At 44.4% G+C, this 13,780-nt stretch overlaps 1 protein-coding gene across 1 annotated transcript in view; it reads right to left on the minus strand.

Annotated features, from left to right (window-relative positions):
* Positions 1-2,554: 2,554 nt before the first annotated feature.
* The window catches only part of LOC144097618 (CAAX prenyl protease 1 homolog), an 89,061-nt gene continuing 77,835 nt past the window's right edge, over positions 2,555-13,780 (minus strand). Inside the window, exons 2-11 of the mRNA XM_077630277.1 lie at positions 12,651-12,793; positions 12,419-12,565; positions 10,766-10,849; positions 10,554-10,670; positions 9,481-9,633; positions 9,004-9,145; positions 8,052-8,200; positions 7,197-7,322; positions 4,599-4,742; positions 2,555-2,799 (exon numbers count right to left, since the gene is read on the minus strand). Coding sequence (XP_077486403.1) covers positions 2,581-2,799; positions 4,599-4,742; positions 7,197-7,322; positions 8,052-8,200; positions 9,004-9,145; positions 9,481-9,633; positions 10,554-10,670; positions 10,766-10,849; positions 12,419-12,565; positions 12,651-12,793 — 1,424 coding nt within the window. The 3' untranslated portion in view covers positions 2,555-2,580. The remainder of the gene's footprint in view (positions 2,800-4,598; positions 4,743-7,196; positions 7,323-8,051; positions 8,201-9,003; positions 9,146-9,480; positions 9,634-10,553; positions 10,671-10,765; positions 10,850-12,418; positions 12,566-12,650; positions 12,794-13,780) is intronic.

The following is a 13,780-nucleotide window of genomic DNA, read 5'->3' on the forward strand; positions in this document are numbered from 1 at the left end:
TGGTGGCGGGGAAGACGCAGCATTCGTTTATTCTGCGCTTACTATATTCCGTGTTCTATCAGTGTTCGACCTCTCGCGCTCTTGAGCATTTCACCGTAATCCTGTGTCACCTCATGCTAATTGAATCTCATGGTCGGGTTTAAGGAGAAACCTTGTAAAGAGCGGTAGGTTCGTAGTGGGTGGCTGTAATATTTGCACCATGCATTTCCGGGAATTTTTCTAAAAAAATGTTTGTTGGGAGGGTAGGTTAGCCGTCTTTTTTTTTTAAATCTGCCCCTTCCACCCTGGCGATAAATTTCTTTCTTCAGAGCGCTAAGATTTCCTCGTTTCTTATTTTTAACTCTAAAAATTTGTACATCCTTAAAGCTGTAACGCTTTCCCAGGACTAACACCCTGGGGAGGTAAGTAGTCTTGCTTCACAATGGAACTTCCAGGCTGTGGGGATTCCCTGTGTTTGGCGACGAGTGCTGTTTTTTCTTGAGGCCGCAGCGCACTGTGGCTCTCGCAGTGCGGAGGCCACTGGCGTAGTGGCCTGCGACTTTCACACCACATATCTCTTTTTCTCTTTTTATTTTACGCCCCCCCTTCTTTTTTCATGAGCTCACGGTACCCAAACGGAGCACCCTACTGCTTAACCTCCCCGCTTTTCCTCTTTCCCTCTTTCATTTTTGAAGGGTGCTAACACGAGTACAAGCGAACACCCTTTTTACACCTATTAGCGAGTCATAATGCCCCGGAATTGTACCCGCAGGTATAATCCGCTTGGAGGAAGGCGATACCCGGCGATGTTGTCCGAAACAGTTCAGCATCTTTCCAGAACTGATAACGCCAGAACTGCAGCGTACCCGCCGCGGTGGCTCAGTGGTTAGGCGCTCGGCTACTGATCCGGAGTTCCCGGGTTCGAACCCGACCGCGGCGGCTGTGTTTTTATGGAGGCAAAACGCTAAGGCGCCCGTGTGCTGTGCGATGTCAGTGCACGTTAAAGATCCCCAGGTGGTCGAAATTATTCCGGAGCCCCCCACTACGGCACCTCTTTTTTTCCTTTCTTCTCTCGCTCCCTCCTTTATCCCTTCCCGTACGGCGCGGTTCAGGTGTCCAACGACATATGAGACCGATACTGCGCCATTTACTTTCCCCAAAAAACCAATTATAATTATATATATGAACAGCAGCAAAAGGGAGGGGCTCGGCGAGAGTCACTGTAGGCTCGGCGGAGAGTACACTCGTTGCGCGCGGAGTGCCAGGTGCTTCTTTCTTGCGTTGATAGGTGGCGCTTCGATGCAGTTTCTCCTAGGGTGCCTGTATATCCTTATCCGGAGCCTGAAAAACCGCGAAAAGCACTCGGCGGCGAGTAGCTGGCAGGTCCGAAACGAACCCTGAAAGTCGTGGAGGAGCCCGAGGTAGCTGACCCCGGGTTAGGTTGTCCTGTCTCTGGCGGTCGGAGCCTGTTGCGTTTGTGGGTGGTCGGGCATCCCTGAGTGGAGCCGCACCATTGGGCAATCTCGACGCTCTCCGTGTTCTGGCCAGACAGGCCAGCAATGGAGTCGGGACAAATGAAGGATCAGAGCCAAAACTCGCTGTCCCCATTCCCATCCCAATTCCAATAATTCATCATCGAACCCCTTCCGCTACGTCCCAGGGTGGGAGATCAGGGAAGTCTCCCCGGGCCCGCTCCTCCTGCTGTGGGTCGCTATACAGCTTTTTACCCCCCCCCCCCCCTTTATTTGTTTCCATTTTCCGCACCTACGGGTGGCAAAAGTATACAATTGCCTTCAGGCCTTTTCATTTATTTTAAGAGCGGATTAAGCCTGTTACACGTCAGTGGTGCATGCAGGGGCTTATTTTTCATTCTTTTTAGGTTGCCCCAACCTAATATTTGTATATCCTGCGTAAGCATATACAGGAACGCAATTTCAACAGCCTTTCGCGTGCTCCGTATTAATCTGGCTGCACGTGTACGTCTCTCTTCCTTCGTCTGCATTCTTTTCGGATAGTATGATGTTTAATCCCGTGGAACCATAAAAATAATCAAAATAAATAAATAAATAAATAAATAAATAAATAAATAAATAAATAAATAAATAAATAAATAAATTGTAAGTCTGGCCTTCGGCTTTAGAATCTTCAGAGGTTGGCGCTCAACGAAGAAGACGACGAGAAGCGCCGAACGCTCCGAAGCTAGAGCGCCGAACGCTCGGTCCCTGGTGCGTGCTCTGGACTGAACGCTGTCTTTGGTCTGTGCCTGGACTGTACCGATGGTTGTTCGTGACGCTGTGCTTTGCAAGACGTTTCTTATTGCAAAATCAATCAATCAATCAATCAATCAATCAATCAATCAATCAATCAATCAATCAATCAATCAATCAATCAATCAATCAATCAATCAATCAATCAATCAATCAATCAATCAATCAATCAATAAACCATATATACAATCAATCGTTTCATCCGAGTTCAGGGAACAGGTTACAGACATCCATATTTACCCCGTAGCTTATAATGTATACATGAATTTTGTGTTCACCAGATAGATCACTGTGAGTAAATCATAACTTTTTATAACTCGGTCGTCGGCATAAGTTAGTCGGTTTTGTCGAGCGATTGAATACGTTCCAGCACTGGTGGGTGTGAGTTGCGCCAGGCAGAGTAGAGCCAGTCATTAACAGGAAAGCCGAGGTTGTCCCGGTTTAGCTTGATGAGTCCCCCTCGGAGCGACGAAGAGTGGTGCAAGCGGCATGCAAAGAAGTCTGCCTGGAACTCGAAGTGCCTGCACAGTGCCGTGACCAGGGCGGAGACCAACTGCAACACACCGGGGCACAGATGAAAATTGCCGCGCATTTTTAGGGGAAAAAACGAAAATGCTTTTTAGGAATAAGGCAGAAAGTCTGCAGTCTTTGTAAATAGTGTACAGCCCAAGGAATCTGCTTGTAAGTCTTGCAGCACGACATTAATCTGTGGAACTTAAGCCCTCAATCCTCTCAAGCTTAGGACTGTCAAATATGCTTAAGAGCCCCGCTACAGGGCTTGGAAACAAGTCGATTGGTCTGTATATTTTTGACAAAGACTTTCCTCTTTGGTGGCCACAAATTGCTAATGAAAAAAAAGGGGGGCTAAAACTAGAAATTTCGAGATGCTGCGCTTGAAGAGAGTTAGATACAATGACACTTCAGACATTTGAAGCCGCTTGCGGCAAAATTACTGTATGTTAGTATACTCAACACAGCACTCTCTAAAATGCAGCTGGCATGTCCATGCAAATTTCATTACGGTGGCACGAAAAACGGTCAAGCCAGCTGGCTGATTAAGGGGCACGCGTAACATAAAAAGACATAAAATGGTTTTTGTTGATCCAACTGGGCAGTTCTGTGGTGTCACAGAAAAGCTGCCGAGTTCCTACAATATGCAACAATTAACTGGCACAAGGCGTCACGTTTACGTGGTTCCAGGATTTGGAGCACTCAGTGTAGCTCAAACGTCTAGTATGCCAGAATAAATAAATAAATCCTTTACCTTTTGCAGGTTGGCCTTGAAACATTAGGGAGCGCAAGAAAGCGTAAGTTTTTTTTATCATTGCATTATATTATAACTTTTTGTAGAAATGGCCTAGTTCTTTTACCACATCTCTCATTGATGCAGTTTCCTTCAAGAGTTTCTGATATTTTTCATTAAACACCATAGGTTTTTTTTTATTTCAGAAATGTAATTCAAAGATGAATCTTTTACATGTTATGTAGAGGGTCATCAATTTGTTTTTCTTTAAATGGCAATTTCGGCACACAATTTAGCAGAAAGCAATACTGCGGTTGGTTATGATGTTATATTCACCAAAAAAGATGGAAAGTTTTCGAATCGTAGTTTTTATGAGCCACTGAAGGAAACTGGGAGACTAGCCATTTGGCTATAACTGATGAGGTTTGAGATAAATTTAGGGGCAATTTTTTGTGAATCTGGCGTTTTTCACTGCAGCTGAAGAAGTTGTTAAACTTTTAAAATGTAATATGTAAAATATAGGATATATCATGTAACACGTGGACAGGAATCAGTTTAAAAACAGTTGTCTATAAATTTACTTATTTATATTCTTTTTTTTGATATTAAGCAATTCCTTCATTTCCACAAGAACTGAGGAAACTGGCGTTAAAACCGGAGAGCTCTGAATATGTTCGATTTTACAAGTCGTGTATTTCCTGAAAGTGTAAAGAAACAGTTATTGAATTTATCTTATCGATTCATATTGGATACGGGATTCTGTAAGTTTATAGCATTTCAGGCACGTCTGTTAGTATCACATGTTGAAATTTCAAGTAACAATAGCCAAGCTAGTTTAATTTCCATGTTCTGCCCATAGAATAATGACAGAAGACGCATAAAAAATGTAGTGCGAGTCCGCTTGTTAATAAGGAATCCTGTAGATGTGTGCTTGTAAAGAAAAGAGAGTGGCTTGTTGAAAAATAAAATGCCCAAAACTTAAATGCGCAAGCATGTTAAAAAAAATATAAAAGCAGCGCATGCCAGATAGAACTTCCACCACTTGGCAAAATCGGGGAAGATTCAAGTGAAAGTTTAAAATGCCGCTGGTTTGTAAAAGGCCTGCTTACAGTGTTGCATGGCGAAAGTATCAATCCTAGAATCAGATTAAATCCAATGCAAACGGGCTTGGAGTCGTAGAACCCAAAAGCTTTATATACTTTGTCGTCTTTAAAAAGCTTGGAGAGTGCCATGAAACAGCAAAAGTGGTAGATCTGAAAGAGGAAGGCAAACATTTAATATCACCAGAAAGATGTGATTTTCCTACATGACTAGACAGGGAAGGAACTGACTCTTTGGACTGCGCTTGATTAAGACTAAATTTTAAATGTCTTAATGTTTTGTAGAAAGATGTTGTTTCTTGCTTGGCAATGTGCAGTTAAAAAAAAAGCAGAAACACTCATGACAGAAGGCTTCTTTATTTAAATCGTCTGTAATGTATTTATTGAATATGCACTGAGAATGTGATAAAAATATCCTGAATTTGTTTTTAACTGGGTGTTCACATAAAGCGTCGAATAATTATACCTTAACTGTTCTGCGTAGCCCTAGCTCGGTGCATGTGCTCTAGAGCTTGCTTGACAAGCATTTCGATGAGGCTGAAAAAAAAATCTGCCTAAGTTGCACTGTGCGATTCAAGCGCCACAGCCACCTACACTTCAGAAGCCAATCACGTGGTCAGCCCACCACGTGCACATTTCGCAGAACTTCAGCATTTCAGAAATTGCGCGGCTAGCTGATCCCTTACTAATTTTTATGTGCGTGTATTAATTGCTAGCAGGCTTTTTTGTACCATGCTATTTTGCCGTCATATGTTACTGAAAATAACATTGCACTCAAAACCGGCGTAGCCGCAGATGATGGGTGCATCTTGCTACTCCACTGTCTGTTTGAAACCACGGCTTTGATCTTATGTGATATGAGTACTCGATACTGCAACATCGATTTAAAATCGATCTGGGCCGGAATGAAATGCCGAATGGCTGTCAAACTTGGCGCAAGTAACTTTCTGCAGAATATGGCAATCTGGAGAAACTTCTGGAGATGCCATTAAATCATCACTTCTAGTTTGTAGTGAGGTTGCTGCTGACTGGAAAATGTACAAACGCAAAGTGAATACATGCAAACTCATATATGGTCTGAAAGAACACGGACTGTGTTTAACAAACACCTAGTTGCACTAAATACATAGCTTCCACGTGTAGTTAGTGCCACCTTTCTAGCTTTCGTTCCCTAAGCACGTCCGAAGACGCACGTCCAAGGCTGTCACGTCCCAAATATCTAACACAAGGCAAGGCTACCTAAATAGCATATAACTGTTAAACAAGCAAACTTCTATGACAGCAGACACCACAGCTTGAAAGGCAACATTTTCATTAATTAATTTATTTATTGATAATCATCTGCTGATACGTTTTCAAGTTTGTTGGGATGTATTTTGTTTCAAACGTGACTAAGCAAGTTGCGTCTTAGTACGTTGTTCTATGGTTTATGGTTTATGAGGTTTAACGTCCCAAAACGACTCAGGCTGTGAGGGACGCCGTAGTGAAGGGCTCTGGAAATTTCGTCCACTTGGGGTTCTTCAACGTGCACTGACATGGCACTATAAATGGGCCCGTTTAGAATTTCGCCTCGATCGAAATTCCACCGCCGCGGCCGGGATCGAACCCGCGACTTTCGGGTAAGCAACCGAGCGCCATAACCACAGAGCCGCCGCTGTGTCAGCACGTTGTTCTGTTGTGCTGTTCGTCGCTGCGGTCAGGGCCTGCTAAAAAGGGCCAAGGACACCTCAGAGCAGTACTTGAACGGCCTTTGATAATGATGATGATGACTTTTTATGGCGCAAGGGCATTTGCGGGAAAAGAGCGCCATGACACAAGGTTTTTGTTCTTATACTCGAGGTGGGGTCAAATACCCATTTCCTAAGCATTTAACCCTAAAGAATTCGAGCACCAGACCAGGGGAAAGCTTGTACCCATTGTATCACCGGTGGGTACCTGGTGGCACTGGGGATCTTACCCTGCTCCTCCCGCATACGAGGCGGGTGCTCAAACGACTTGGCCGCCGCTGCGGCGGCCAAGTTTACTGCATAGACTCCTTTTTTACGGTATAGTGAGGGAAAAATAAAACAAGGAATAAAGTGAACCTATAGTTTGAGCCACCTGAATCTTGGCGTGGTTTACGATTGCTACACGACGTCGATAATACTGCACGGCTTTGGACAGCAGATAAATTTACAATCAGCGCAACTCGAAAACCACGCGCATATGTACAATGGGACAGTGGTTTATCACATCATGCGTCTAGTTTAACTGTGATGCCACCAGCTCACACGGGCTATCCAACTTCTATTATGATGTTTAGTTAAACATCTGAATCCAGGAACAAAAAAAAAGTCACTCGGTAAAGGAAAGCTGTTGATGGAAACCAGGGGCACCATCTGGAATTCTACGCTAACCATTATCATCACCAGCCTCTTTATGTGCACTGCGGGACAGAGCTAATCGCCTGACTCTCTCCCGTACCCTACCGTGGTCCCATGCCCTGCTAGAGTATATACTCCGAATACGTCGCTCCACTCTCCTCCATTTCTATTCTAAAGGCCGGCGCTATTCTTAATGGATGATACAAGCAGTTGTATTCTACGCACATGCATTTCAGTGATGTACCTGGCGTATGACGAACATTTTTGTCACGTGGGCATGCTTCCAGTGCCCCAGTTCGTGGGCGAGGATACCCAGAATTTCATCATCATTGCAGCCAACCCTGTTGTGTGGCTTCTTTATGACCAGTGCCTGAAGAGAGAAGTGCAGAGTGAAGAAATAAATGCAAGGACTAAGAGGAAAACCTTCCTTATGTACCACAGCAGATGGAAATTTCACCTAAGTGAATCAACAAGGCTAGGCTATACAGCTATAGTTGCATGACTTTTGTCTTAGAATAACTGAACCGCCACAATACGTTGTAACCGAGAACTGTGGTGCTTATATATACCTGCTCGCCAGTGTATATGTTACTCACGAGGGCGAGGAGCTTAGCGACCTTGAGAATTTGGCCTTTTGAAGGTCATGCACGCTAGGCGGATATGGGTGGTGAGTTGGGGTAGTAAGTACATTTAAGTATATTAAGGGAGTTATTACTCATTGGCATCCACTCGAGCGCAGCCTTACGGCTACAAAGGAAAGCTACACAGCCTCTGTTGATAAAGATTTAAGCATCGTAGTTATTTCATCGCACCGGGGGAGGGTAATTGATGATGATGAGAATGATGAATCTTTATGGCAAGATGTTACGCTCTACTCAAGAGTGAATCAGGGACCCAATTTTCAATCTTTTCTCCTTAGGTAGGAACTGCTCTAGGCAATGGGACAGCTTGTACCTATTCCATCACCGGTGGGCACTCGGCGGCACTGGGGATCGAACCTCACACATCCCGCATACAGAATGAATGCTCAGATCATTAGTCGACCACAGCTGTACATGAATACGCTAACTAAATGCAAGTTCCTCAATATTTCAGATACCTTATCTTGAGCCGTATCGTTCCCCCTGGTCACAGTCGAGCTTTCATTCTCGGCTGGCCGATCTTTTTCAAACAGGGTGTCAAATAAGACGATCTTCTTTTTAAACACGCCAGAAAAGTAGGCGTTGCTGTGCGACGACCTCTTTGAGCCTGAAATATAAAAAAAGTTGTGGACAAGCTAGCTTAGTACCACCTGTTCTTCCTGCGCTCAAAACTGAAGCCTATCATACTATGGTCCTTAAATTTTTGAGCACGTTGTACAGTAAGCCTTAAATAAGCCACATTATCGAAAAATGTTTCTTTGGTCTACCACAGGGTCTTTCACAGTGGATCTGTGGAACCCTTGCGCTCCTTAGAGTGTTGCTTTTGTTCTCTGGCCACATAAACCCATGAAGGCATCAATCCAAAGGGAAAGTAGCGCATCGCACACGCTGATTCAGCGCGAGCGTTGTCTTTCCATCTGCCGGCCTTGTTTTTTTGCGCTGCTTTGTCTCTTGTTAATAAATGAACCAATTAGCCAAAATTGCCAGTCTATATTGCCTACTTTATACTGGGGCAGATAATGCTGTAATTTCTCACCATAGCCAGTTTCTGTGCACATCCATTTATTATCAACTCTGCAAATTTCCTGTCAGGAAGAAAGGCAACGAAGATAAGACACGCGAGCTTTCGAGCCGTTTGGGATCAATGAGGCAAAAGATATTGAGGACTTCTGGTCTATTAAAAATAACTACTTTGTTTCATACTCTTGCGCTCATTCCTTCAAGCAATAAAATGTTGCCCTAGAGAAAATATGAAGCATACGGCTATTAACTGTAGAAATATTAGGACGCTTGGCAGCGATGAAAAGAATGGTTCGGAGGACTGTCACTGTCATTTGGCGGATGCAAGGCCAACGAATGAAACTGTCGAGCTTATTTTGGTCCCATACTTACTCCGCCATCAATGCTTACCCTCGACTATTAAAATTTCCTTCAGTGGAAAACCGACGCTGCCCGCCAGCTTTTCGATTTCGGTCTTCAGCTCCCCTTCAGGCAGCGGTGTGAACTTGTCAAAGAGTGGAGCAATGAACTCCATGTAGATGAATGAAATAAACTGGAAAGCGCCAGAAAAGCAGGCCATAAAACACAATACACAGCGTAGACCAGGCGTACCAATCTAGACACAGAGCTGTTTGTTTTTCTCATTTTCTTTATTGCAATGGTTTGGTCTGGTTTTCTGCAGTGAGACTCATGGAGGTAATATAATCGCATAAAAATGGTTTATGCTGTGAATTCACCCGTGCGAGAAGCATATAGCCGGCTTTTTGTAAGAAAGGGAGTTCTCTGATGCTGGAATCAGACTGATCTCTGAACATGGCGCAGAAAAACGAGTTCCGCTGTGAGACGATTTTACTGCCACTCTTTGAAGGAAGACAAAAGAAAACTCACAGTAGCGACAGCCAAGGTGAACAGCCACAGGTATACAAAGAAGTATTCACCACCCATCTTGACAATCTGGACAATGCCACACGTGAATGGGAGCATTATGACTTGTCCCAGGATAAACCTTTTCACTGTGTCCTTCGCGAAAAATGTTGGGGTCTGGAAAGAAAGGAAGCAATGAAAAGAAAGCTCACCGCTATGTACGCACGCTCAACTTTTTTAGTGCGTGATTGTTAAATTATTACAGCTATGTTGAGAGTGCAACAGTATTACTAAAAAACTCTTCACACAGCTGGACGTGGCTACATTAACTTGTAGAGATACAGCGGGCTGTTGTTTCCAAATAAATCATAGTCATCATTATCAGCCTGACTACGACCACTGCAGGGCAAAGGCGTCTCCCATATCTCTCCCATTAACCGTGTGCTTTGCCAGCTGTGGCCACCGTATCCCGGCAAACTTCTTAATCTTATCCGCCCACCTAACTTTCTGGCGCCCCCTGCTACGCTTGCCTTCTCTTGGAACCCACTCCGTTACCATTGAGGACCAGCGGTTATCTTGCCTTTGATTTACATGCCCTGCCCAAGCCCATTTCGTCTGATTTCGACTAAGACGTCATTAACCCACGTTTGATCTCTGGTCTACTCTGCCCTCTTCCTGTCTCTTGACATTACACCTATCATTTACACTTCCGTAGATCGCTGCGTTCTCCTCAATTTCAGTTGAACCCGTTTCGTTAGCATTTTTTGAAGCTTGGAAAAAATTCACCTTGGCACAAATTCACACAAACAAAACAAAAAGACAAGGAGACAACGAACAGGCGCCAAGGTGGATTTTTTTGCGCCAAGGTGGATTTTTTCCAAGCTTCAAAAAATTCTAAACCAACTAGCCCAGCAACATGCCTTACTGAGCCGTTTCGTTAGTGTCCACGTTTCTGCCCCATAGGTGAGCACCGGTAAGATACAGCTGTTGTGTAGATTTCTCTTGAGGGATATTGGTAAACATGGTATTCTGATAAGCAGGTTACTGTCTCCGTGTTTCCCGGACAAATGATTGGACAAAAGTATGAGTTCTGTCACCTGTTTGTTAAACCCATGGCGCTGTTCAATAACAAAAGTGTAGTATGTTGACCAGGGCAAACCGAACAGTGTTGACATCAGCGATCCCACAAATAGGAACAGACATGTGTTCACCAGCTGGAAAAAAGGAGACCAACATGTATCTTTATAAGTTCTAATCATGTAATGTCGCAAGAAAAAGAGAGGAAGCGAAGTAGTAACCTTGAAAGCACCTCATTGTTTGGTGCGCCAAATCTCACTGCCACTCTCTCACAAAATTTCCAGAGAAAGCAGATCCCACCGGACCAAAGTATCACCTGCACATAGTAAGAGACAAGATTATAGCGAATCAGTGGTCACATTCTGGGCTGTAGATTCATGCCACTTAGTATTGTAATACAATTTTCAAGAGCAAAATACAGGCTGAAATACTATCAAGACATTGTCCTCAGAAATAGACTTGTTTCACCTGTGCTGTATACCGGTTGTTGAGCGAACACTTTACAAATAGCTTAAATATGTGCAGTTCGAAATAAAAAGGAAATCTTTTCACTAATTAATTGTCAGCTGTAGCGGGCGTCACCCATTCAAAATAATCTCGATTAGATAGCTAATTAACGAAAGTTCAGTAATTAACTTTTAGATTAGCACATTGTGGTGTTCGTGTCAATGCGGAGATCGAAGTCATATGCCCGACGGTGTCAAAATATTCTACAAACGAAGAAAAAATCATTATTTAGAGTTCAGCAACATGAGAAATGTCGGCGCCTTTTTCTTCACGAAGCCGAAACTGATCGCATGAGTCGCGCACGAAGGTGTTTTATACGTGTCTGCCTAGTGCGTCTGCTTGGCTTGTCGCGGGCATAAAATGTTTATAAGGGCAGGCGAAACGCTAAGGCGCCCGTGTGCTGTGCGATTTCAGTGCACGTTAAGATCCCCAGGTGGTCGAAATTATTCCGGAGCCCTCCACTACGGCACCTATTTCTTCCTTTCTTCTCTCAGTCCCTCCTTTATCCCTTCCGTCTCGGCGCGGTTCAGGTGTCCGCCGATATGTGAGACAGATACTGCGCTATTTCCTTTCTCTGAAAAACCAATTTTCTTAAGAGGCCCTTTTCTGCTCTAACACGGACAGCTATGTTATCCGACAGCTATTAACGGGTCCAATACCTTCAGTATTATTTCGGGCAGCGCTCCCTTCCATTGACTACCCCGTGGATGCAATTGTATGGTATAAGAGAATTTACGCACTGAAGATCGTTGGATTGCAGTTACTAAGATGAGAAAAGTGCCAAAGACGCACAAGAGGTCGCCGGGAAGTGTTTTTGTGGTGTGTGTTTACTCTGAGGCTCGCAACAACTTCATGCGTAATGATATTAGGTTCCTTATGCTTGCTCCTGTGCATGGTAATGAGACCAGTACAGCCGCAGGCACCGTTTACGCGAACTGGAAGCTTTTCTCCGCGTTACTGCAATCAAAAGCTGGCGCCGCTGTAGTACATAGTTTCAAATAAAGAGGGCGCTAGTGTGGTGTCTAGCTCAAAATAGAGAGGGCGCCACACTCACGGCCCAGTCCCAAGTGCCGGACTAGGGAGAGCACCGAGAAACACGAATTTCACGAGACAGGGGAATGTGAAACTAAGGAGGACAGGGAAGAAAAAGCGGATGGTGAGTGCCGAGACAAAACCTGTAAGAATGCGGGGGCTCTAGAGAAACCAGTTGAATTGAAAGTCGTCTCTTCGGGGTTGCATAGAAGGTCTTACAATTTTCAGAGGGAATAATCATAGCAAGATGTTAATGGTTGCTACAAAAAAAAACTAGACAGTGCTTCAGGCGTGCCAAATTGACATGAAATTGGCATTCGATGAGCAGCTGAAGTGAGCGACTCACCGTTGTCGTCAGCAGATCCCAGATACCGCGGTAGAAACCAAAATCCATCTTGTCCAGCTGGTAGAGCCTTGCCTTCGAGAAAGTCTCTTGATCTGTAATATCCCTTAGTTCCGGAGGGACTTGATGAGCAGCATTGCACACCTTGCGCTGGAAGACAGACGATACATCTGCAGAGCAGGAAATTGAAGTATGACGGACGTTATGACGCGCTTTGACATGGAGGCCTTCTTACCTGTCTGTAGAATAGGTACCTGTACCACATGTATTTCACCCACGACATGATCAGCGCGAAGGCAAAAATGTTTTGTTCAGTCCACTGGGGCTTAATCGAAAAACCGACGAACAAGGGGCACCTGGTTAACCGATTCATGGTGGCTTTCAAGCACGTTGCTCAGAAATTTAGAAGGGGGGAGCGAATGGAATCTTTCCTCGTTACTTCGATCAACATTACTGGGACCTACACGACACGAAGAAAGACGTAGACGGGGTGTCGGCGGTTACTTATAACATAGAGGATTTTAGATGGCCATGCATGCCTTTGCAGCCCGCAGGCACCCACGGGAACCACCGGCCCCTCCTGCTCTGCCGACCAGCGGAGGAGCGAATGCCTTTCTTCTCTTCATTCTCATGACGCGGCGAATGCGCTTGAGCCTATTGGAAGGTAATTGGCTCAAAGAGCGACGCGCAGAAAGAAATTGTTTTTGATAAAAAAAAATAAATAAGCGCTTCTGAATTTGGCAATACAAGGTTCCTGAACTACTAAATAACATATCTTACCAATTTCAGGTTATGATATGCGCGCGACAGAAATGTAGAAAATGAAGTTGCGTTTTTTTTTTTTTTTGCCCTGAAGGTGGCGCGCGAGGTGTCAGCCAGTGAACAAAAACGTCGTTTTCAATGCACAGCGCACAGCGGTTGAAAGGCGTTTCATAGCTTATTTTTGCCCTTTTTGTCCTTTTTAGGTATTCCGTCAACGCTGCAGCAGAAATGCATAAAAAGACGCAGCCAAAAACGATGTAGTTTTAGGGATGAGAACCATGATTGAGTGGTAAAACGAAGCTAAGACTGCGATTGGAGGAAATGAATAACGTAATTCTTTTAGACTAATTCCTAGCTATTATTGTCCACAAGACCTTGGTTTTATTGCTGTTTACGCCGCAATTGTTTACTCTTCAGCCCTTTTCCGCTGACACACACCAGTCATGCACGAGGCCACTGACAGAGAGGAGGTCTAGGCTCCCAGAAAAACTTGGAGGGGGTGAAGGAGATGCGGTAGAAGTGCAAATGCATACCAAGCAAGATGTAAAAATATAGAACGCGCGCAGGTAGGCTTTGAGCAGCGTGGGCTCTGGACCATAGTTT

Source organism: Amblyomma americanum, chromosome 7, assembly GCF_052857255.1.
Source record: "Amblyomma americanum isolate KBUSLIRL-KWMA chromosome 7, ASM5285725v1, whole genome shotgun sequence".
Taxonomy (NCBI): domain Eukaryota; kingdom Metazoa; phylum Arthropoda; class Arachnida; order Ixodida; family Ixodidae; genus Amblyomma; species Amblyomma americanum.